We start from the raw sequence: 25,931 nt of genomic DNA on the forward strand, positions 1-25,931 counted from the left end.
AGCAGTCACATTTTCAGAACTGTTTAATGTACAAGGTTTATTGATCTTGCCTAAATTCCTGATTATAATCCTACTACAGGTGGGGGGATTTTTTTTTCCCCGTTTAAATTCACATATTTAAGATTTAGCAGGTGCTGTTTACCAAACACTATCAATGTAGTACGTAGTGAATTCTTGACCCCAGCTGTATCTGCACGGGTTAGAGCCATCTCCACGCAGCAGCACACAGGGTGACTCCTACACCAACCTACACCTACCAGATACCCACAGCAGGCAACCCTGAACCATCTCTCGCTACGCAGCTCCGCAGGTGGGTTGTCTAGAAACACTCCAGCAGGTTTCAGGCAGAGCTGACTAGAGTCCTCAACGAATTTCCTATGAAAAATCATCGGATTATACATGGGATTAAAGCAGATCGATCCAGATATTCCGATGTTTATCGGAGACACCTACACATCACACACAAACCAACCCATCCGAGGTGCAATGTTTCTGCAACACCATGACTTATCCTGGGATTTTTATGGCAAAGCACAATTCCTGACCGCATACCACGCCTGCTGGAGGCATCATCTGAACGGACACACGGCACACTGCGCTGCTGCCTCGTGCCGGAACACCTTCCTTCTGCCTCCCTGCCCAAGACGAGCGAGGGACCAGAACAGAAACATTATCTTAGCAGGAGGTTCTGCTCTCCAGGGCACTGGCACGTCTTATACTTATATTCAGTCAGACCCGAGTGCAGAGCAGAACGAGCAGCCAGCCCAACTCCAGCCCTAACGAAAGCCATTTCACCAGCGACAGTCTCCTGAAACCAAACAGGACACACGTACGGGGACAGCAGACGAAGGGCAGTGACAGCACCGCACAGTTATCGCGAGGACAAAGATTATCTGGCACAATGTTTGAAAACCAATGCTCTCTCGCATGCTCGGGCAGTGGCTTCAGCTGGGTGACGGATGGCACCCGCTGGAACAGAGCCGAGCCAGGAAGCCGCACGCCCAGCGCAGGCAGAGGACGGCGACCTCGGAGCCCCGCGCCCACCCCACGCGCAGCACCAACCCTACAGCAGTTCCACGCAGGCCAACGATCGATCGTTGCCTCTGCCCCTCGGTGGCAGCTCCTGCCTTCGCGCTCACGGAGCACGTCCCTGCGGTCGTCATCCCCCGCCGAGCCCTGGAAAGGGCCACCTTGGGGAAAACGACGCCGACGCGGCGCAGCGTGCTCCCACGGCGCGGACAGGTCACGAACTGCGGCATCACTGGGTCAACCAGAGCACCAAAAGACCGTCCCTCATCCTGGAGCGGGCGGACACCGGTCTTGTGGCCCGTGTGGATAAATCCCCCCTCGGGGTACGCAGGGCTGGGGAAGCGGAGCAGGCAGCGGCGCTCGAGAGCTTGGAACCCACACGGCATGCACGCTGTGATCCTGGGTGTTGTTCAACTTTGTTCAAACTGAATCTGTCTCAAACATACGTGCCCAAGCCTTGTGTTGGCAGAGGGAGAGGATATCTCTGTATTGATAGTTAGCACATAACGAGAAAGTGTTCTTTTAGTTTCTGACAGGACATGTTTGTTCCCTTTATAGCCTGACAACTCGAGCTGCCGCCTGTCCCCTCCCTCGGCAGTGTTCACGGCACTTCCCTGCCAAAGGTGCCTTCTCCTCCCTTCTCACTTGCACCACTTGTTCATGGAGCTAGTGAGCGGAACAGCAGAAAGAAACCCAAATACAACACTTAAGACTATTTTTTCCGTTCTTCTGTTGTAAAGCCCAGCCTACCAAATGTGTGAGGTGATAAAACAGAGCATGGGAGGGCGCAAGCCTGAGGGTGGCAGGAGGGGGTAAGGGGGAAAGAGCCCTCTCAGCTTGGCTTCACCATCAGAGAGCGCAGGATGGCGCGGTGCTCCATGTAAATTATACGTGAGCCTACTCCAAACCATACCCGGGGCTGAAGCGTCAGCCACAGAGAGGCATGCATCAAAAATGAGCTTTTCAAGAGTAGCTTTAAGATGAATAGTTTTCATTTTCTTTGCTTTCCGAAATCCTCTTATGATGTTAATGAAAGTATATGTATAAAACTAAACCCGACAATGCTAGATCAACAGCAGGGAAAAATTCCAGCAAATTCAGTATTGTTCTCCAGACTGAAATGGAAGAGATATAACAAAAATAAACCCCCAAACAGGCAAGATCCAACTTCTACAAGCAGTTCAGACAATTTCTTATTGGCTTATAATCGTGCCTGCAATTAACTGTGCACATCACTCCTAATAATTTTATACTGCTCAACTAATTGCACCCACAAACCACAGTCATATATATGACTATACAAATTTATCTGCAATTACTTACCTGCTTAATTATTTATTTTAAACCCCACAAACTAGAGCTCTGGCTAAGGCCACTTTTAAACATCAGGGCTCAGTTTTTAAACCTCTTCCTGAAAGGTGCCAAAGTATCGTAGAGAAGACCAGAATCATGGATCCACAATCGGAATAACCTGTCTTCTCTGGGGGGTAAATACTTCTGCGCCAACCATCTTCAGCGCATCAGCACGTGCTTTAGGCTTGGAGCAGGATTTGTATGTAAAGTCACCAAAAATTACTTTTGACTTATTTCTAGGGAAATTCTGCATCTGAAGACTACCCAGTGCCTGTTTTGATGACTGACGGGAACAGTCTTGAATGGAACAAGTTTGTTCACAACCTAAAGGGAACAAATTGATGAAGAGCAACAGCGTGTGCCTGCGCGCCCTCACCTGGGAACACGTGGCAGAAGACCCGAGCGCGTTCTGAGCCCCTTCAGCAAGCAAACAGCATCTTCCCCACGAAAGGTGCAACCAGTGAGACCTGACAGCTTTTACCTAGAGCCCCCGCAGCCCAGCACCAGGGGAGGAACCAGGAGCTGCGAGATGTTAACGTGACGTTGCAGCTTTAGCAGACGGAGCAAAGCTGCTCTCGCCCCGGGCAGGGATGAAGAGGAGGGCAGCCAACCTACCCAGCGTCGGCACCTTAACGGGGGGTTCCCATGCACCAAGTGCAGAAGCCAGCTTTCACACCAGTCAAATAAATCAGTAAGATAAGATGCTGGTCTCCAGCTAACACAGCATGTTTCGGAAGCACCTCAGGAGAAAGTCTCAAGTCTAAAGGGGTGGGGAAGGCACGTTGCTGAAACCCAAAGGGAACAGCCAGGTTCGGAAGTACTCACGCTGTCCACTGCCAGGATTTTGGCCCAGATGAAGACAAGGAGCGGCCTCAGCTCGCGAGCTGAACTCTGAAGTAGCTTCAGCACGTACGGGAAAATGCCAACGGAGAGGGCCTGGGGAGGCAGAGAGAACAGCAAAGCCTCGCGAGCGGCTCCGCTCTCCCGCAGCGGCAGCACCGTGCAGGGGCAGGGCCGAGCGCTCTGCGAAGAGGCAGCGCATCTAATGACACAGGTGAGAAAGCTGGTAGAAACCAATTTCATACATTTCTAGCAAAGAGGGGATCCCTGTGCATTTGTCTACTGCTCACTTGAATCTCGGATGTCACCAGACATTTTCAGACTCATTTGGTCCACGGAGACTCCGAGTTAATCCAGCACCAGCTCTTACTCGTTACAGCCTGATAGGTTGCCCTCTCCTCGGATGGGGCCGTTTGCTCTCACAAGTAAACATCCTGCAAAAGCTCAATAATTACAGCCTTCCCACTGGAAATTAAGTAAGCCTCTCTCCTTACACAGCCTTTCCCAAGCCTTTTCTGCTGAATTAGAGACTATGCTCACCGGAGGACATGCAACACGTGCAGCCTCCGAGAATCCCACTGCGATTGCCGACACCCTTCCCAAAGCACAAGGCAGAAGGAAGCGTATGGTGGGGGACTGTGCTGGCAGCGCTGGGCTCCCGAGGCGTTACCACCCACACAACCTGGCACCAGCTGAGCATCCCCCAGGGATGCGGCCAGCAAGGCTGATAAATCACGTCATAGCCAGAGCAAAGGCCACTGGGGCTGACCTGCCACTATGTTTTGATCCTCATAGACGTTTATAATCCAGAGGTCTTAAAACCACCTTTAATATACACTTGCTTCCTACCACTGAGGGCTAAGCTGTCCGCCAGTGCGTGCAGAAGGGAGCCTTGGCTGAGATGGAGGAGAAAGGTAAAGAAAACCACTAAAAAGTCCCATCATTGAGCTATTCCATGACCAGCTGGCGGTTCATCTTCAGCACTTTTATCAACAAATAGCCCCATTTACAAGTGTTTTATACTGCTCCTCTGTTTAATTCTTATTTATTTACTATCTGCACTGTGCCAGCCACTTTCCAAAACACGGAAGGCAGCTGCCATCTTCTCAGAAGAGCTTACAAAATCTAGAGACCAAATAGATAAAGAAAGAAAAGAAAATGATGCAGCCAGTAAGCTGAGAGAACAGATGATAAACCTATGTGCTGTTTTTTGTTATTTTACATGACAAACCTTCTTATTTGTCCCAGATATTTCCTCTCGTTTCATCCCTTCCAATATTTTACACTAAACTATTCCCAAGGAACTTCCCTCTGTTGTAACACAAACGAACAGCTCTTTAGCCTTTTTGATTAATATTAACCACTTTTCTTTTAGGGATGCTGCTCCATTTCACATACATGAACACATAAAACACCGGTCATTTGTCAAACCTGTGGAATATCTTCCACATCCTCCTTCCATAAATCATCAGTCACATTTATTGCCTATACGGAGACAAACCAGACTTTGACAAGACAATAAGCAACATCCACGCACCAAGCTAACTGCCCAGGGCCCCAGGTCCAAAAATCTTCCCAGCAAATCAAGAGCTCGCAGCCGATGTACCTGGCTCAGCAGCACCTGCAGGGGAGAGGGACAAAGGTTATTGCTAAAAAGAACAAAAATCTGCAGAGCAAACCTACGAGGACTTCAGGATCGTTCCTTCACTTTGAACAAACCGATGGTCTGAACGAAAGAAAGAGCTGGGGGACAAATCCCGACAGCCGAAGGCTTCCACCCACTGAACAGCGCGGCCAGCGGGTCACTGCCCCTCCTGCTGACAGTCCCCTTCGGCGGGTTTCTGCAGGCACACGCGAACGTCACTGCTCCACGTGTTCTCTCTGCTAATTTCTCTCCCAAGCGCAGTGGTTCCTATGCAGCACAGCTCTGCTAGATGGAAGAAGCCCCTATGGATTTCAAATATTCTCATCGTACCACCTGCCTCTCCCCAGCAAAGCAGGAACACGATTGTATCTGCAGGAAGGATTCAAAGGTGAGCAAAAGGCCCAGCCTCCCATTACTCAAAACAGCTCAGAAGCAGAAAAAGAGGCTTTGCTTTCCTTGGCAAATCGATATAAGAGACTTAAGAGGGAAGCAAAAGGTCACATTAGTCGTTAATAAAAATCTCATTAAAACAGAGTCTGACAACGATAATGAGGTGGTAGTTTACTGGCTTATACCTACCCTGGTGTGAAATATTAACAGACAGGCTTTCAGTTCTTAATCTCCTTAACAGATGTAAGACACTGGAATGCAGCATTTAATCCTCAGTTTAAACTGAGTAACATCCTCAGCACAGGTCTCAGGGAAAGAGACTCGTTGATTCAGCTCCCCAATTCCAACCCCTTCTCAGTCTTTTCCCACACTGCATATGCAAATTAAATTATTTTTCATGTTTAATATTGAGGAATAACTAAATTACTTGGCTCATGTCTCATACTATGGACGACTGGTACTAGATGTTAAAGTTGTGCAGAAAAAGCCCAGAAGAAGACGACAGGAGGATGTGTTAACTACTCTAATCGCTTCACCTCTGAACATCCGAGCTCAGATCCCAGCACAGGTCATAAGAGAAAGGATTTTGGTCATCCTGCCCTAGTTGGCACCAGCCTCTTCCATAAACTTACTGTAGAACTTGGCACGATTAACAACGTGCTTCAAAGATGCCCTGCACAGGAACACCAGGGGCAGCTGTTGAGATTAAAGCAGTAATAGAAACCAGGGCATGGTGGAAGCTGGGGCGGGGCTGGAACAACCGCCAGGAACACGTTAGGTGCAGGGTACTCACGCAGGCCGTGGGAGGCACACAGATTTGACAATGCTGTTGTTATCTGACCTTCAGAAAAAAACCCAAACAAATCCACAAATTCTGTCATATCCCCATAGCTGGGAAAAACCGGATGTAATTCGGGAGGATTTCCAGGCACAGATACAAAACAGCATCTCAACACTGGAAGCATCCCACAAGAACCTTTAGCCAAATCGAATTGTGTCTTTTAAAAGCTCTGTTTCATTATTTCCAAAACCAAAGCAAGCCATCAATCTCTCTCAGGTTTTTATATTCCCACTTCCCAATCTGATTTGCTCAATTACCTGAAGCCAAAACTGACTCAAATTCTAGAGACTTGGATGAGGATGGGGGGGGTCTATGCACAGCTCATGGACTCTCAGTGAAATCCCAAAAGGGCTGCGCTGCACCGCCACAGGCACACAGCACCACGCCACGTCCCTCCCTGACGGCTGTCCGTCATGATTCCTAACCAGAAGACAGGGCAGAGAATGATCTCCACACGTGCTAGTCAGAGATTAACCAGGACACGAGAGGATAATTTAGAGGTAACGGTCCACATTTGAGCAGGAACCTCCTCCCAAAGGCAGGCTGGAGGAAGGGGCTGCAGCAGTGCTCTGCCAGGGCCTCCTGCGGAGCGAGCGCTACCCCCGTCTGCGGGCGCTGGAGATCGTGCAGCAGAGGTGCCTCCCCAGGGATCAAGCACCTGCTGCTCCCACTGGGTCAGGCTGGGTCTACACTAACTTCTCTTTGATGACTTCTCTCTTCTCTGCACCAGGAAGCCCCCTGTGTCCAATCTGCCCCACGCACAGCAAGAATTTGAAATTAGATCCTGTGAAATGGAAAGCAACTTCTTGAAGTCAAGTCAAAGGGCATTTACAAAGGCCCATTTCCCTGTCCTTGACAAATCCAAGCTTTGCACAGCTGGCATCACAGCCCTGGCACTCCAACACCTTCTTTCCTCAGGGGCACATCTAAAAAGGGAAAACAGAATCAGCCTTTGTTAGGCTACAGCAGCATAGTCTAAGCACTCCCAAGGGGTCGAAGCAAAAAGATACTCAAAAGGGGTCTGAAATGCACTTGCTTCCCTCTCTTAACTAGCTGGTCTCCGATTCAAAGTATCTCAAACCTGTTAACAAGCCATCTTATTCCACTATACAATTAATATGCTTTAATTAAGAATAATTACGTTGTCCTAGCTCATTTTTGCCCCAGGGAGGAAAGCAGGTTCCTTTGCCAGGTGACCTCTCAATTCCACTGCAAGGTTAAGCTACCTGCAGAGCTCTCTGGTGCCAAATAATTCACTGGAAAGCAGCAAAGTTAGTCCTGGAGCAGGAGCCTGCCTTCTCCCATCGCAGTGACAGAGATAAACCATATGTCTGTTCATCCAACTGATCTCTCAAGGCTTGGGAGGCTCAGGGAAATTAAGATTTGGTCTTACAGAGATTGATGGTGCTGTCAGTCACAAAACAAGCTGGTAGCTAACAGAGGGAAGGTGAGTGTTTTCCCATTTAGTGAAAGAAATCACATATCCTTGTACAAGTGACTGCTCCTTTAAACAGAAAGACTTTAAATTTTGCTGCCTGGTAGAAAAGAGACCACAGCTACCTTGAAGGGGCTTTATATTTCTGTCAGTACAAACTCCTGGGGAGGAGAGGGCAAGAGCAGATGACAATTGTAATATGTGCCTTGCCATAAAATATTATTTGAAATGAGGTGCTATGTTTCTCCTAGATTTACCTCTCCTTTATCCATATGAACCTTGTCTAGTCTGAGCAAATGCCTACCAGAACTCTACATTCCTTCCAGGCATGGTCTTCAGAGACTTGCTTCTATGTTCCTGCAGCAAAATTTCAGCATCGCATTAAAGGGAACATTTTCCAGGCTGTACCAGACAGATAAAGAAGCCTTTTCCAAACTACTCACACTGCAGTACCTTCCACTTTCTGGAAACAGAGAGAAGATAAAGTCTCTGCCTGACAGAGCTGGCATAAGAGATACTATAGGAGAAAACAACAAAGATGCGACTCTGTGAAAAAGCCTTGCTTCTTCAGAGCAAAAGAGGAGGGAGCAGAGCCTGATACTGTTGAAGCTGCAAACGGACCACATTCGCTCAACGGAGAGCGAAGGTACGGGGGAAGAAAAGCACTTTGTCTTCATCTGCACAGGTCTGGTAAACACGCAATCAGCTCTAATTAATCCTGAAGGAGCCCACGTAATTTATGTACCCGAACGCCATCTGGTCGCTAGCGCGGCGCTCAGCGGGCAGGCAGAGCTGCCCCAACGCCCCCTGCCCCGGCCGCTCACCTGCAGCACGATGGGGAGCTGCTCCGGGGGGTTGCGGTTCTCCACACCCATGGTCAGCCACACCTGGAAAGCCGTCAGCTGCTCCGCAAAGAAGGGGCTGTGCTGTTGGAGCAAGAACAGGAATGTGAGTTTGGGTCAAAAAAATAGAAAAATACAAAAAAACCCCACCAACCCCACAGAGTGAAACAAATAGTTCTGGCACCTATGGGCTTGCACAGTTTACTGTTTCCAAAACCTCTTATTTTTAATTGATACACACTTGTTTGGGGTTTTTAAATGTACAAAAATGTTCCCAAAGACTGAGCAGACACAATTCCCTTTAAATACGCTACGATTGGATGTTCTCTGATGCAAGTGTTTGGCTTAAAGGAGAAGGAAAGAGTAGAGAAACAGGAAAAGCTATCACAAAGGGTCTTTGGGAAATCTGGTTAATCTTTTCCACAAGAGAAGCAGACAGAACAGCAGTGGATTTATCTGCTCTGCAGAGGTAGTTTCACTCCGGTAGCAGCACACAGTGCTACCTCTGACCAGTCCACAGCAAATGCAATCCAACAACAACAACACAAAAATATGTCCATCCACATCTCAGCCTTCCCTGGCTGCCATAAACCTCTCCTACAAACAGGCAGCAATTCAGATGTGCTGGCTTGGGCTGCCTCCTATTTATCAGTTTTTTAATTCAAGCCTTTTATTTAGCCATCCGTCACTTCTGACACCTGTAACGCAGTAAAAGGACTTCATACAGGCAAACAAAAATCAGAAAATTTACCTAAGAGATTGAATCCACTAATTCCATTAGAAATATCCTGGTAATGTGGGTAAACGAGCACAAAAACAACTTGCAGAGTGCTACAATACTGAATAGCCTTTACACTAGTGGGCTCCTAAAGATACGAGGGCGGGGTGACCTCCCCCTGGCGAACGCCCACCAGCGGCACTGTGGGGCTCAGTACCTGAGAGCGCGCTCCCGGGCTGCTTGACAAAACGCACCCGGATGGCACCCAGGGAGCGCAAAGGACAGGAGCTCACAGGATCTCTAGAGGTAAAGGCATCTGCTGCAGGGGACAGCAAATACAAGCAGAGAAAATACCGCACCCTTGGAAAAGCCTATGACGTAACGGTGTCTTCCTCTGACTGGTGTGACTGTCTGGGGGCCATCACGCTGGCCGATGGAAGAGGAGGTTACTGGGCGAGTTCTGACATTCCGCAGCATGTTTTGAGTCCCTGGAGTCTGGCCCCTAACGCCAGGGACCACTGGCCAACAAGCCAACGCTCAACCCCCAACGCGCTCTCCTCGGCCGTGCACGCTCGGACAGCCCTGGGGCACACCAGTGCCGCAGCACGCGCTCCTGTTGCCACCTCTGTACGAGCTGGGTATGAGAAAGCACTGCCCAAAGCACACAGCAGCTGCCAGTCAGAAATCTCCAGGGAAACAGAAATCGAGGGGGAAGGAGGCAGGGGAGAGACGGGAAGAGGGACAGTAAGCCAGCCCAAACCCGTCAGGAGCCCAGTCGCTCCTCCACCACCCCCCAGTATGAGCGCTGCCAGCCTGCAGGCCCTCCTCCAGCCAGTCCTCCTGTTCTCCAGGCCCGGCTAGGACAGAACACCCAGCGAACGAGCAGGAGTCAGCCTGCAGGGGGTTTATAACGGGCTGCTGCAACGGAACAGCCCCAAAGAGATCATCAGCTGCTTTATCCAGGGTCAAACCAGACTCTGAACCTGCAGCACCAACGCAGCCAGCGCATGGGTGGCAGCAGGTAATCCTGTGACTCACCCGGGCATCTGCCAGCCCAGACACCGATGGCTGCTTCTGCCAGCCCCGTCACGAAACAGGCTGCCAGCCTCACAAACACAACGCGCCTTCCCCTGGCCACGCATTGACAATTCCTCCCAGGGTTGCTGCTGGCCAGCAGCAACTGACCTTCTCCGATACACCACACTCCTCGCCGAGCATTAAATCAAGAGGTTTGAGGGCAAAATGTTGCTTGGAGCACAAGGAACAGATGAGAGACGTGCCACTGCCTGTCTGCTCCAACCCTTTGTCACGGTGTAGAGCTCAGCCCCTTCCGCTCCCTCCCAAACTAACAGCGAGGGTTCACGCTCCTGCAGGGGCCTCACAGAGGAACGTTCAACAGGTCAGTATCTGTCCCCTCTCTGCAGAGCAGGCACAAACCTACACGGTATTAATCACGCTGGATTTTAAAGGAAAGCGTAAGGAACAGCTCAGAAGAGGACTCGAGCCTGCCTTTACACCTAGTGCCCGTGCCAGCTTGGACATGCGCAGCATTCAGGTCCCGGCTGCGGCTGCACGTTGACAGCTCCTGCCCACCTCGACTTCTAGTCAAAATACACATGATATCACATTTGTCTGGCTTGAAAACCTGTTTGTAAATGATTTCCACCCTATCTTGAATCACCACTCAATCCTGAATGACCACTCTTACTTGCTGGTCTCTTGCGTGGTCCCTAGCAAGTACGTGCCTCCTCTCATCCCTGAAATCCCCAGCCATTTGCTACGTTTCAACTCACTTGACAGCGAGTGCCCAGATGAGGTCCAGGACTAATATAAAAGCACCCACTGACATTGTCAGAAATAAAAATGAACATAAGCTAGGAGAGGAAAAATCATATTTGTTTAAGTTTTACACTACAGCACATATAGTAGAGAAGGAAAAGCGTGGGAGGATAAAAGTCTTAGGGCAGCTTTATCAACTCCCACCCTCACGGCAGTCCACAGTTCTCCTCCTGTACTCGGGCCTTTGGAGAATGACCCGCAGTCGCAGCCAGAAAACCTTTCAGAAGTTTGAGAACATAAATAAAACGCAGGAATGTCACCGTAAAATTAGAGAGAACATCACGGTGGAACAGGTATCTGAGGTTGTGCAGTAATTATTATTTAAAGGTTTCATTCATGAAATGTCAAAGGAATATCAAGAAAAATCCATTCTGACTAGAGGAACTTAAGCCAATTATAATATTAAAAATGTTACTTTTCTGCTCTCTGAAATTAACTAAAGTAGAAAAAAAACCCCGGAGACTCATATTAATGATGCTACGCTTAAGAAAACTCTTTGGACATACCCTCAACCTCTACTTTTTGTTTATTTGAAAATAGCTCTACTAAGAGATAATTTTCACGTTAAATGTTTTCATTTCAAAAATCATGCTGGCACACTGGGGTTTTTTGGTAACAGTTAGTTAGACTGAGTGCTCTGCAGTTTTAAGACTGAGGTCTCGGGCATCATTTCTACTGGTAGGAGTTTCCTCCTCACCAACAGGCGTGGGCTGAATCAGACACCTCATACAACAGTGAAGAACTTAAAGCTGATACTCTATCCATTCCTGTAAGCGAGGCAAGTAGACATTTACAATTTTACAAAAATATAAACCTCAAAATGCAACAACGCAAGACTCAACAAGCGGAAGCGATGTGCTGCACTGAGGTTTCAAACAGTGGGTTAAACTGGGCACACGACGTTTCAAGAGATCATCCAACTTACCCTAAAGGCAGTTCCTTCCTCTATAATTGTGGGTAATTGGGAAAGGCAAATATCAACTGCAAGGTCCCATGCTTGCCTAGAGAAAAAGGTGAAAGACGAAAGAGAAGTCACTACGAGTTATCCACAGGTATTATCGAGGTCAATTTAAATTCCGTCGTACAAGCGCGCTGACAAGGCAGTGCGGTCTGACTGGCTTAGAAATGCTTAATATTCCCATTTTTTAGAAGACAAGTATAACATATTCATAAAACTATTCAGAAAATCAGTGAGAAGCTGCAGTCCAGCATTGTCTCGGGCTGACCAACAAAATGTGGGCGAGGCAGAAAGACCCCTCGCTGATGTTCACAGGAACGGCTCCTCTCTCTAACGTGGAAAGGAGCCGGAGTGAACCGAAGCCTCACTCTGTACCTCATGCAAAAAAGGGTGACTTTTTTTTTTTTTTAAACTAGACAAATGAACTCGGCCCTGGATGAGCTCCGACCCGTAACCCTTCAGCTCACACCTCTGTTGGCATCCAAACCCTCGCCTGCGCTGTGTTCCAGTCTCACCACAGCGGCTCGGGAAGAGGCAGCCCTGCCGACCAGCCCTCCAGCTCCCAGCTCGTGCTCACACCTCCACCACCACACTGAGGCTCCTCTTCCCCAGCCTCGACACAGAAGCCGTGTCTCCACACACACCGCTCAGAGAAGCGGCTCTGGCTCCACTGACCCAAGCGGGAGCTGGGTCTGCGCAGCAGCCTTGTTCACGGAGGTTGGCTCTCCGTGACTCACCCGAAGGTCGGAGGGACGTACGCTGAACTAGAAGATGACAAAGTATTTAAAGATTTCAGGCTTACCTACCATCCTATTGAACGGCTAAAGCACTGTGACTTACAATATTTCAGCGTTACAGCTCTAACAGCACATGAATTATGCGCCACGGCCAAGGAACCTGTTGTGGCTGACTCAGAGCACACGCGACGCGCTACCAGTCTGCTTCAAAATCCTCACCAGCCAAAAGAGGACCAGACTAGAAGAAATGCATTTGGTCTCCAAAGTTCCTAAAACTCCCCTAAAAAAGTGAAACAGCTACTTTTTACCCCAGAAACAATTATCCCTACTCTATCCATAGGTGTTCCGTGCACTTTTCATTTCAACACGCGAATTTACGCCCTCCGAAAGGCTAGTGAGTCAAACCACCATCCGCTGCGTTTCTTACACAAGAGAAACTAATTTACTCTCCCAACACATTTGATCTTCCATGGCTGGTGGCCATCATGTGTTAACATCAATAGGCTAAGCCATTTTTCTTCTCCTAGGAACATTCGCAGGCGTAAGGCCATAGGTGATAATCAATACAGTGTATTTTAGTTACCTGCTCTATTAAGTACTTAAATCACCCTGGTTTGAGTCAAACAAAGCCCTCCACTAGAACAACTGCCGAGCGAAATCTATCCCATCAGCCTAACTGGCACCTGTTCTCAACCAAAAAACATCTCTCCAATTAGATGGAAAAATACACTGTCAGTCTCTTGCATTTTTTTCTACGGATTCAAGAGCTGCAGCTTGTTTTATTTGCCCCAGCCCTTGTCCCTCTGCTTCACAGCACTCACCTTCCACCTGACAATACGCTGCCAATATAATTAAGAGGTAATCAAGAAATAATCAAAGCACAGGCAACAAATGCTTCCCAAATGCTCAATAAAGACCTGCTGGAGACAAAATGTTTACACAGAACTGATGAGATATTTATTCCTGGTTGAGGCAGAGGCAAAGTCAATTAGTGCAAATATAAAGATAATTTTACTTCAAGCAAAGAATGAGTACTTCTGACTTTCAGGTTTCTTGGAGGAATGGGCAATTCCACCTAAAGATGTTCTCGCAAGCATCAGCGAATGTCAACACGCAGTGCCTTTGAGGTAAGTTTTACTACACAGGAGAAAAATGGTTTTGAGAACAGAGACAACTGGTCTTATTTGGGCTGCCTATAAAAGGATTCTGCGTAGGTCATTACGCTGGAGAGGCACAGAGCTAAGATGCTGAGCTCCTCAAAGTGATTTTAGGTAAGAAGCACTAATACTGCTATAAAAATGTCCAAAGCAGCCCTGCAAGGTCAAATCTCAAAGGTTTTGAGTGTTATCAGAAAGAAGAAACAAAAATTTTAAAAAGAGATTTTAGCAGGTTAAACCGAAATCTCTTTTTACGCTTCTAAAAACAGGCCATTAAAAATCAATACAGCCACAGAGCCAACGTTACTCAGTCCTTCAAAAGAGTAACCACCAACATAACACCTGAACGTCACTGCTCATCACAGCCCAGCGCTGCTGATTCACACCAACCCTGTAAGCGACGCCGATCAACTCAAACCCTTCAGTGATTCTCCAGCCTTCCCAGCCGAGCCCAGCACACGGCTTCTGCTCTCAATCCGCAGGGAACAGAAACCTCCCCACCCAAGGAGACGCGTGAGCACACAGCAGTTTTGCCTGGAGCAAAACGTCACCACTTCCAGCTCCTAGAACAGCTACACGTTACTGATGACGCTTTAGGTTGCGCCCGAGCTGCCACACAGCTAACGCGCTGCCCTGGCAAACAGCCCACGGCATTGAACAGGCGTTACAAGAGTTACAAGATCCAAACCAAGCCACAAACCAATGGTAAAGGACTAACGCCAGGGAGCGTGTGAAGAGAAACAGAAAGGGAAAAATACTTGTTGCAGTCATGGTGAAAATAATGGCTGGGGGGGCGGGGAGGAGGAGCAGTGATTGACTGTTTTAATATGCCAAAGGGAAGTGGAAAGGTGGGCAAACTGTGGATGTGCTCGCTGAACTAATATTGTACTTCAGCACACAAACAAGAGATAAATTAGGGAGCAGCAGGGGAACAAGGATGGGTGGTGTCGCATCCTAGAAGTGATTTATGACAGCCAACCCAAGAGATTACGCCTTCTCTTCCTTCTTTGCGGAGATTGCTGTTTGCAAGGCACTTCGGAAGATTTGTTTTCACCACGTAAGGCATTAGGTACAAAACCAGCTTGGTAATACCTCAGCATTGCTCCCTCCTCCCTCCTTACTGCGCTCTTCCAGTAACCTTGCACTCCCCACCGTGACAAGACGACACTGTGATGTACCCACTGGGCAATAACAGATCAAAATATCGCAGTGCTTCAACTTCACTATGTTACGCTACTAAAAAACATGTTAGTGAGGTTTTTTTATACTATGTTGTCCTGTGAAAAGTTTAAACTTTTAATAGTTTAATGTAAACTCATCCAGCTGCCTTGTGTCCCGGAGGTGCTGCAAAGTTTGGACTCTAAGCAAAGGACAGAAGGCCGAGAGCGAGGCTTTGCTCAGTGACTGTTTCATTGTGCAAATCCACGAAAGGCTCGGTTACGGAAGCCCCAGTAATCCTTCAACAGCACAAATGAGAGAGACGTGGTTCTCGAGATGTGCGTTCGTCTTTCCTCACCCACGTGTGCCAGATCACCTGGCTGATCATGACGGCAGATTTTCTTACGCTCCACTTCTGGGCTGAGTCAGTGTCTAATGCTTTTAATTCTCATGTTACGCTTTTTGCAAAGTATTACTGATGTCTCTTAACATCCTCTCTCCTTCTGGGAACAGCTTGTATTGCGTTGCACCGCACATAATATTAGTGAAAATGAGTATTTCTTACTGGGACAATCGTGCTGAGGAGCAACTAAAGAGAAGCTGAAGTCATCTGTAGTCTTGGGGCTCAGGCACCAGAGCATCAGCTTGTTCTGAATTGCATTTCTGGAACTCTTAAACAGTTCAGACTTTATCAAGCATGCTGGACAAGATTTTTCATGTTCGTTTTTTTCTGCAAGTACAACATACCCTGTTTGACTGAATTTTCATGTTTCAGCCTGAATTCACCTGCTGCCCAGTGACACTGCGAAGCCCCTAAGCCCGCTTTAGGGGAGGCAGCTGGGAAGCTGCTCAGACACAGCTATTTATAAAAAATATTTATTGCTATGAATATTTGGTACAACTACGAAACCCTTTCTTCTACCAATGTATTTCTCTGCTCTAGCCACAACTTAAAGCACATGCTTAGCTATATTTGTCTACATCTCCCTCCATTAAACCATTTGTAGTCCGTTAATGGGTCTCGGAGATGTTAGGACTAACACATAGACACACACAAAAAAAATCTGGTTAAATCAACAGTGTAATCTGAATTAATCTAATCCTTCAAATGGCAAACAGTTCCAAATACCCTTTCAAACAATCACTTTCTTCTTACTGAGACACTAAGTCTTTCTGTGGAGCTAAACGAGGCTCATTCCTTTGAGAAATGGGTGAGCAGCGCTGCATCCATTCCGCAACACTCCCACAGCGTTCAAAGACCCCAGCTCCTCTCGTCCCTGTAATTGGGTTGCTGTATTATGGCTTTCTTTTCAGCTAGAATTTCAAGCTTGTTTTATCTGCAGTATGTTATGACTTACTTTCAACTAGAATTTCATGGTCGGTGCATACAGGATTGCAATATTTCTGTTATGGGCAAATCATAGCTCTTCCAAAGCATAATTAAGGTACTCCGGTTTTAATGTATGACCTGTGTTAGGAAATATTTCCAAACACATTATTAGGTCTTTTCAAAGGCCATGAATATAACTTGCTGGCAACAGCAGTAACGTATAAACCATAATCCATCACAACAGAGATCAAGATGCTGACAGAGCACCGGGCCTCCTATTCTTACTGCACAATCGGTGGAACAACTCTCGAAGCTGAACAGCGCAGCCAGTCAATCAATACATATTAATATTAATACCTGTGCTAGAGCAGCGCCTGCAGCAGCCGAGCCCCGACAGCACGAGGCACCACACAAACACAGACTGGCCGTGCCGGAAGGGCTCAAGCCCAAGCAGGTGAAACGGAGAAAGCCGGTAAGAGCGAGACAGACACGACGGAACGAAGGAATGTGTCAGAGCCTACCAAACAGGGCAAGGTCACAGAGAGCAGCTCTCCCGGTTCCTAAATACGGTGTCCTTCTCGGGGAAATGAAAAGATTGACAGCTTGTGGGTCAAATTTTCCCTCAAAAAATAAGTTTTCACTTTTTCCTCAACTGTTCAGGCAAAAGGATCATTAACAGCAGAGGTAACAATGGTCTCCTGAATGAATTGACTAGAATAACGATTTAATAGGTCAAAATTTTAAAAAGTTGTTTTCCAAATGATAAATCCAAAAGGAACAGCAGGTCATACCTCCAGCAGCCTCAGTGCTTCTGTCACAACTGTGCCAGACCCTCAAATCACAAGACACTTGAGCGTGACTTAGGGAAAATCATCAAACTAGCAGAGACAAAGGTAAGCAAAAAAGATAAAGAGCAAACGGTTCACATTTAACGTCTGCAAAGGGGCACTCGTAATTATTCATGAGGCAAACTGATGCTCAAGTCAAGCGTAAGGAACGTTTTACAGCGCCTGCGGACCCCGGCACGCTCCGGGCCAGCTGCACGCCGCCAGCCCGGCTCAGCTCTCCCACAGCCTCCTCCCAGAGCCGGCACAGCTCCATCGTCCAGCCGCGGACGAGCAGAAAGCAGGAACGTCGTGCTCCGACCTCCGGGCCTGGCTGCACCGGCAAGGCAGGAGCTCCTGCTGCTCTTTTCCCTCTCACTGACTGCGAGATGTTCGCAGTAGGAGAGCTGCGAGGCCGGCGCAGAGCCCCGCCAGCACAAATTCCTGGCTGCTGCAGTGAGGAGGGACACCAGGGCAGCACACGCAGGGTTCCAAGGGAGGGTGTGGATGATGCTACAGTCAGTGAAACGCTGACATTTACTTGCGGCTTTTCTGCAAGAGTCGGTGCAAAAAAGGTTCCACCACACACCAGTAGCGTGCTCCGCCAGTCAGCCTCTACTGGGACACGGACCTGTACGTAGATCCCGGGTTCAGTCACCGTCACAGCGGTGAACCTGCAGAACAGCTCGTGTCCAGACCAGCAGAGGAACACGGGGATTTTGTACTGCTTTTGTGAACGGAGGAGCAAAGCCCAAGCAGGCAGATGAGCACCCAGAGGGTAACGGCAGAGCGGAGAATACGAGCACGTACGTACTGGAGAAGCTGAACCATCACAGCACTGCCTGGGCCGCGAGCAACGAACCAGAACCTGAGTCCGGAACACACACCTGGTGCACTCAGGACACAGTGAAAGGTATGAGGCCCTAAACCAACCTAAATAAGACCAAAAAGCCCAGATGAGGGGAGGAAGAGAACAAGTGGCAGGGAAGTCCCTGAAAGTCTGAAGGCAGATGCTCGATGAGCACCAGCTGATTCACACCAGAGCCACGATTTGCATTCGTTACACATTTATAACGCTCTGGGAGAGAACCCTGGCGGTTCTCGCCCACCACTTGGAGATCAAACCATTGCTGACGACGTGGCAGCCACGGCTCGCTCCCCAAAACACTGACACACTGGGTCTGAAAAATCTGTAAAAAGCCTCAACAAAACAGCAACCAGCAAGAACTTGCTGTATCAGCCACCACGTAACAATGCAGATGTAGATTCAACGTGATCATCAAATCACATTGTCTGAAGTTTCCATTCCTCTCAACACCCCTTTGGCCAATCCTCCTGCCCCCCAGTCACATTACCTGGATTATCTAAGGGGGTTGGAGGTTTCAGGTCAGGAAGCCATTAGAAAATTCTTGAATGAAAGGTGGCAGATAAGTGCAGACAATTATTTTTAGAAAATATTTAAGTGAGCCCTAAATTAGTTTCTAAATCTGTCCTTATTAACGTTCATACTAATGAACTGAGCGGCCTCTGACAAAAGTGGAATTTTCCCTTTGCTAGATTTGCTTCAAACTGCACATTTTTTGGAGGACACTGAATAAAGTGTGTCAAGGGATTCTCCACTCGCTGTTTACTTTGCTAGTGTTTGGGATTCACAAGGAAAAACCCCTCTGTGTGACTTTTCTTAAGGAATTTCTTCTTCTGGTAAATCCTAAAAAGCAGCACCAATGCCATGAGCCTGTGGGGCTTTACAGAAGTATTTACAGCACCATTTTGCACCAGGAGAACTACGTACAAGCAAAGAACAGAATGCGTTTCTGGGATCCATCATGCAACCAGGCAGGTCTAGGAGAGATGCAGAACAGGATCCAGGTCCTCCTAGTTTCATTCCTGTGGATGGCATGTGGATGGCCACACCACCTCCAAGTCAAGTCATGCTCCCACAGGAAAGCACAAATATAGGCTTTTAATACGCTGGTAATAAGAATGAATTATATTCCCATAAGGAACTGGAAATATATTTTTTTAATATCCTGGTAATAAGCAAGCTATAAATAACTGAAGAAATTTACTAGTTTAATTTCTGCAAAAACATGTTTCACTCTGCTGCAACGGGAAACACACAGTTCTATCGCTCAAACTCTGCCGCATCTTGCGGCAACACCATCCGACAGACACCAGGGGAACTCTGGTGGCTTCTCCTGCTCTTCACTTACGAGTGTCCCAGCCCCTCATGTGACACAACGATAAAACAACTCACCACCTTTACAAATGACTGCAGCAACCTTCCTCCAAAGTTGCTCATCCAAAGCACTTACGAACACCGGGTGCCATGGACGAGCCCAGAGCCCGCGGAGCCAGGCTGCCCACCTGCCAACAATCCCTCACAAAGTCTCCCCGATTGCTTCACGCTCTTCAATGATTAAAGCAACGCTGGACGACCAGCAGACGCCGCTCGACGCCTGCTTGCACCTGCAAATGCTACTGGGGCTCCTGTCGTTAGCTTCCGATGTTTCTTAGCAAAACCACGCCATATAATGTGAACTCACTGATGTTACCAGTTTTACACTGCTCATCATCACTTCATCCTTCTATATTCATTTTCATCTACAATTTACGGAGGAAACTTAGCAAAAGGATTCTGAAAGTGCAGGCAAACTAAGCCCACTCAGCTACCTTTACCTGTCACTTTATTAGCCTTTCAGCAATTCCCCAGCCGTCACCTTCTCCTACAGGAACTACATCCACTTGACTGTACCAGTTTGTACTTAAGCCAAATTTTGTACTGTTCTGTTCTTAACCAGACTGAATAAAAAATTAAAGCAAGCATTTTTCTCATTATTATTATTATTAATGGGACATTTGTTTGACAGTCAAAACCACATTTAAGAGCTTTTCAGTCACTGTGCCACCTCCATTTCCATTAATCACCTTAAATGCAACAGTAAAAGCAGATGAACTCCACAGCAAAAAATTTCTTCTACTTCAACAACGCAAGTTAGAGAGTTTTTCCCTCAGCTCTCCCCACCCTTCACAACCACAGGTGACCAGCTTTACTTTGTGAAAATAAAAGGAGCAGATGTCAAATTCCCTTCCTATCCGGAGTGAAAGATTACGTGGCTGAACTGAAGCTGCAGTATTTCAGAATTACACTGTAACTATGCGTGCACAGCGAAGAAATACACTCGGAGCCGGGCATTACGCTGCCACATGCTGTTTCATTTTTGATCCACTGACTTAATCAGTAAAGCACTGTGCAGATTGAAGCAGTAACCATCTTTCATGACTACAGTGCCCAAAATCTCCTTAAGTCACCAGCACGCAGCCTGTGCGGCGAGGGCGACCCGTCGGCCGCGACTTACCACATGGCGTGCATGTATGTTGGAGGGAGGCGGGGGCTGCTGACAGGGGTGCAGTTGTACGATCTCATAATCCTTTCTGCCAAGAGAAAGTTACGAAATAAACTGGCCACAAGCAGGTCTTGCCTGAAGAGCTTCTGGAAAAGATCTGCCAAGAGATTGCATGAATTACCAGATGAGTATCTGTAACTTAAGTACCTTAGGTAATACACAAACATCATTTAAATCACAAAAACATGGTAATATTTTATTCAGTAACAAGGGGTCTACAACAGTTTTGCAGTGACACGATATGACACATTAAAAGGAAATGCTGCCTCCCGAGTTCCCTTAGAGCATCACAGTTCACTCTCCACTTCACTTTCATAGAATTACAGCCTTTCTACCTCAGGTTCTTTTTTGCCTTTTCTGGATAAAGGTGTTTTGGTGTTTCACTTACACTCAGCCTGAGAAAGTTTTTGGAAATTACTGAGGGAGAACAGGACCTCTGTGTGCTATTTAATCCAGAACTGCACACCTGTTAACTGGCAGTTTGATGTGCTTATGAGAAGCCAAAATGAATCCTAAAAGACAGAAAATGTGCTATCTTCTACAGAGGCCAAGATGAATTCATGCTGTACTGAGCATTAGAAAGGGCATAGCTGGAAAACTGTTTACAAATTTGGCCACCCGTGCACCAGAAGTCGGAATTCAAAGCAGAACAGTGGTAGAGAAATGGGATGAAGTTACTCATGGGAAACAGGCTGCCTTACCAGCAAAGAGGAAAAAAACCCCATTTGTTTATGATACTAACAAAGCCTGGAAGAAAACAGATTGCTCTTTACAAATCCAGTAAGAAAGACAATTATTCAAGCTCAAGCAATCATGTTAGCACCAGGAAAAAACCTTCCTGGTTTCTAATGATCAGGTTGCTGAAATGCTTCTGGTAAAAAGTGCGAATTTAAAAAAACTAAACTAGCCTTAAGAGCCAGTCTGGTCTGTTCTTTCAATAGGCTTTGATTTTCTCCTTATTTCAGTGTCTCATTTATCTTGGTCTTGATCCTTCGCTTCGAATAAGCAACACTCACTGCTGGTGAGTGCTGGCTTCACCTGCCCAAGCCTTACCTCTAGGCAAGACGTTCCACGCAATGGTGTCCGTGATAGCGGTAAAGATCCAATTCAGCTCTCCCAGGGGAGTTCTCCTGTCATTCAGTCTTCCAGGAATCCTACAGGTGGGGAAAAAACCCAAGTACGTTTCCTGTTAAAGAACATATTTTTTGATAACACGCACACGTGCAGACCTCTAAGGCTCCAAGCTCACAGAAGACAACATTTCCAGACCCTTAATTCCTCCCCAAGAATTAATGTTGCTGGACAAACTTTCCTCATCCAAAAACTATTGCATTTGAATCTGCTTGTGAGGTGAACTGCCAGATAAAGGACAATAAACAAGGAGTTGTTTATAGATAACTCGGCTAAAGGGAAACATCTGGGAAGAGATCACAGAGAAGACGGTAATTTCTGAGTTGCAACGGAAATGCCTTTTTCTTCATAAGTGCCACTTGGCTTCATTTTATCCATTACTCACTCCTTACTGAAATACTTAATAATAAATGCAATTTATATAACAAACCGTATGCTCACGAACTTTTGAGTGATCATACTCCAGAAAATAATTTATTATTTTTCACACAGTCAGAAGGCTCCAAACAGTGAGCAAACACAGTCCTTTTGTTAAAAACCGCCTGACGGTAACACACGTAGGTCACAGCTCCCTGTTGCTGCGAAGTACTGCCTGCTCACGGAGAAAGCCCCAGTACGATTCACCGCTGCGCTCCAGCGGGACCATCTTTTAAGTCAAGCCCAGAGTGTGCGTGTGCTTATCACAGACGGTGCGGCCGCTCGTTTCCGAGGGGCACGTTTGCTGGTTCTCACAAACACACGCGGGTTCTCACCTGTAGGTTCTTTGAAAACTCGTGTTCATGAGTTAGTGCTCAGCCGCCTGCGGAACTGCCGCACGCCAGCAGTACTGCACGCGGGTGCCAATGCAGCACCTTGCTAAACACATTACCGAGCATAACCAGCAGCTTTTCGTTCAAACAGCAGACCTTGTCTGCAACTACAAACTTCCCAGGGAATGCACCGGCGCCCATGGAAACAGTAACTTGAACGTTGAACCTCACTGAAAGTTTAACATGCTGCCCACAGAAACTCAACAGCAAGGGACATTTCTAAGTCCTATAAGTCAGGCATTAATCAGTCTGGAGCAGGAAAGGTCACTTCGAAAAGCACCTTCTAACGAACAACCCAAAACGCTGCTGAACCCTGGAGCCCTCCTGTCGCCAAGTCACAGCGCAAACAGAGGCACCACGTTTTACCCCTCGCCAGCTACATGCCAGGTTGGATGCGTGTCCAGCAAGAAGTCTTCACTCAATCCAGATTTCAACGTAGCGGTGTCTACCCATGCTGCATGAGGTCGCTTCATAACCTCACCCATTTGTGCCACGACAGCACTTATGTGCCTAAAGTATAAAATAACGAACCAAAATTCTTTTCCTTCTGTTGTGTTCTTCTCCCCTCCCCGCAAAGAGAATGAATCCCTTTCTCCTGAAGAGTGGGGGGACCGGCACTGCAGCACACGGGGGAAGGGAAAAGCCGGCGCTGCCACTGCCGTGCAAGCTGTGCTGCGCCCCACCGCGTCCCATCGTCTTCCTCCACTTGGGCAACACGCACATCTACCCAGCCTGCAACTGGGGACGTAGTTTCAACCCTAAGAATACCAAAATCCTGTCGGCAATACATACCAGGAGTCTACTTGTGGTGCAGCAAGGTACTGAAAATGCTGAGGAGCCCAATTGCTAATTTTATTAAATATTTTAAAGCAGAAAAAAGTGGCACTAATCAATATCGGAGATGGCAGCTTTCCCAATAGCGATCTACTCTTGTCCCTGCTCATACGCAAGATATGCAGTGAAAGGGAGCAAAGGGTTGGGGTTTTTTTTAAGATTACATTTTAGACAGGAGAAAATAAATGATGCACAAGGCTGAAATATTCACACAGACATCCCCTTCCTCAAACAAAGCAAAAGCGGAGGGCCAGCTAGTGATTCTCCTGGGGTCACGGCAGCTGTGTGTTACATGAGCCTGTCATAAATGCCCTTAAGTGCCCTCCCTTAGCGCCAGAGGGTTATCCTGGCGCACACAGCAGCGGGGGAACGGCAGTGACGTTTTGGTTTGCCACAGCGAAGGCCCTGCTGTGGCTACACCTGCGCACGCACACGTGTGGGTATGTGGCGGTAAGACGGCTTGTGGCGAACAGAAGGTTCTAAGAAGTCCCGAGCCATCAACCTCGCTGCGCACACCCCCGCGATCGGCACAGCAGTCCCTGAACTCCTGAAGTTCCAACGCCCCACAGCAGGATGCTTGCCGGGTTTTCAACAGTGCTGTCGACCGACAGAAGGAACTCTCTGCTGCAAGATTCCCATGTTGCATGAAGACTCATCAAGTGGTAAGAATACAGAAACAAAGCCCAGCCCCCTCCAAAGAAACACCAGTTCATCCAGGAAAGCCCTAAGCGTTAGGGTTGGCAATGGACGGGCAACTGAGCACGGATCCTTATCGCCAGCACGGGAGCGAGCGGCGGACAGGGGTCATTCTGCTTTGTATCACCGAGACCGATACTGGAGCGTTTTGCCTAGTGGTGACATTTCACATTCACAAAAACAGGACAGACAAAATATAGAAGACACAGGAAAAGCTTAAAAGAAAAAAAAGATAGTGAATGAATGTCAAACAGTGAGACATTTAAGACATCTCTCTACCCTACCAAGGAACAGCTTGGACATTGTGGATAAACACCTACAAGGGTGAAAAATCTTGGTGGCAACAGATACTTTACACAAGTGGAGAAAGAAGGAAGAGCACTTGACCATTAAAAGAAAGGGAAGCAACTCAATCTCCATCTTTCAAAGGTTCAAGGCACACACACTTCAGAGAAGCACAAGTGATTTGACTCTTCTGAGGAGTAACCCAGTGAAATTCCGTAGCCCCAGGGATGCAGAAGGTCAGAGCAGACAAACTAATGGTCTCCCCTGGGCTTAACGCTTGCTATTCTAAACACCAAACCACCAGAGGCAACGGCCTGACTGCGGCACATGCAGGAGGTGGAACAGCAATGCTCCGCCAGCAACCCTGCTGCTCCAGGGTCCAGGATCTTGCTTTTATAGACTGAAAAAAGTCACTCAAATTTATTCTATCCCAGAGCTGAACGAAGACCTCGTACTGCCTTTGTCCAAGTTTTCACGTTTGTTCAACAAACTTTCAAACATTAAAAGTATCAGGACAAACTACGCGGAGAAAGCACTCTCTCTATGGCAACTCATTCTTCTGATACAGAGAGCAGTATTATTCCAAGCAGGTTCAGCTGAAGCATATTCCCTTGTATAAATACAGCTCTTAAAACAGCTAGAAATTAACATCTTATAAAAAATTCCTGTCTGTCTGGATATCAGAGGAAAAATATACATCTCTGAAACAGTGGTTGTTAACTGATCCCCCAAAGCAAGCAGAGGGAACACAAGGCCACACGACTGCTCTTGTGAGGATTTCACATAAATATTTGCATTGCAGAACACCCTCTGCAGCAAAATAGCAGCATTTCATAAGTCAGAATGTTATTAATTAGAAACCAAAGTGATCCTTGCTGAGATCCCCCAGCAAGCCAAATGCTGAGCTTAAACCATTTGATTGCCACTTTCAAGCCAGTTTTCAGTAGAAACAGAAATAGGGCTTTTCACAGTAGAGTTCGAATCTTTACACCAGATGGAGAACTCTGTGCGCAGTTCATACTAAATTCTCTTTATTACAGGCAGATTGTGAGCTGATACAGATCTTAGTGATGGCATTAAGGCTGAAATTCAAAGGTGCTGCTAGCAGCCCACCTCAGGAGCCCCTTGTGACTCGAACATCCGCTTCCATGGGGAACAAGGTACGTGTCTTATTTTTGTATTTAAAGACTTAAAATAACTACCCATTAGTAGAGTGTAGATTCTATTTCGGTATTTTTTCACAATACAACTGTCCTTTCTAAGTCTGGTGGCAAGATCCATAGAAAACACACTACCTGCAAGAGGATGCAGTCAAGAAGCAGAAATTAATAGGACGTCATTCTCACATCTCACGTGGCATCGGGCGAGTTCATTTTCTTCCTGCCCTCATATACAGCCAGGAAGATACTGATTTTGTACCCGGCTCCAGCACGGTGAAGATTAATGCTGCTCGGCGCTCTGAAAACCCAGGCATCAGGTGTTAATGGCGAGGGCAGAGAGCGCGGGGCACAGCACAGGGATGAAAGGCAACACACGGCCGTAGCTGCACAAAACCCTGCCCGAGCTTCTGGATCTTCAGCCGGCCCCTGACAGCAGCCGTTAGAAGGAACCTGGCAGCAAGGCTGTTCCCTGGGCTGCACACAGGAATCGACTAAAGCTGGAACAGGCAGTGC

At 47.4% G+C, this 25,931-nt stretch overlaps 1 protein-coding gene across 4 annotated transcripts in view; it reads right to left on the reverse strand.

The window, feature by feature from the left end:
• RPTOR (regulatory associated protein of MTOR complex 1) overlaps positions 1-25,931 on the reverse strand; it is a 148,754-nt gene that overhangs the window by 55,230 nt on the left and 67,593 nt on the right. For all 4 annotated transcript variants that reach the window (XM_086473480.1, XM_086473479.1, XM_086473478.1 and 1 more), the window contains exons 8-13: positions 21,557-21,657; positions 20,456-20,600; positions 11,858-11,933; positions 8,358-8,459; positions 4,760-4,843; positions 3,208-3,318 (exon numbers count right to left, since the gene is read on the reverse strand). In XM_086473480.1, the coding sequence (XP_086329606.1) occupies positions 3,208-3,318; positions 4,760-4,843; positions 8,358-8,459; positions 11,858-11,933; positions 20,456-20,600; positions 21,557-21,657 (619 nt within the window). The remainder of the gene's footprint in view (positions 1-3,207; positions 3,319-4,759; positions 4,844-8,357; positions 8,460-11,857; positions 11,934-20,455; positions 20,601-21,556; positions 21,658-25,931) is intronic.

Source organism: Leptosomus discolor, chromosome 15 (genome assembly GCF_034619465.1).
Source record: "Leptosomus discolor isolate bLepDis1 chromosome 15, bLepDis1.hap2, whole genome shotgun sequence".
NCBI lineage: Eukaryota > Metazoa > Chordata > Aves > Leptosomiformes > Leptosomidae > Leptosomus > Leptosomus discolor.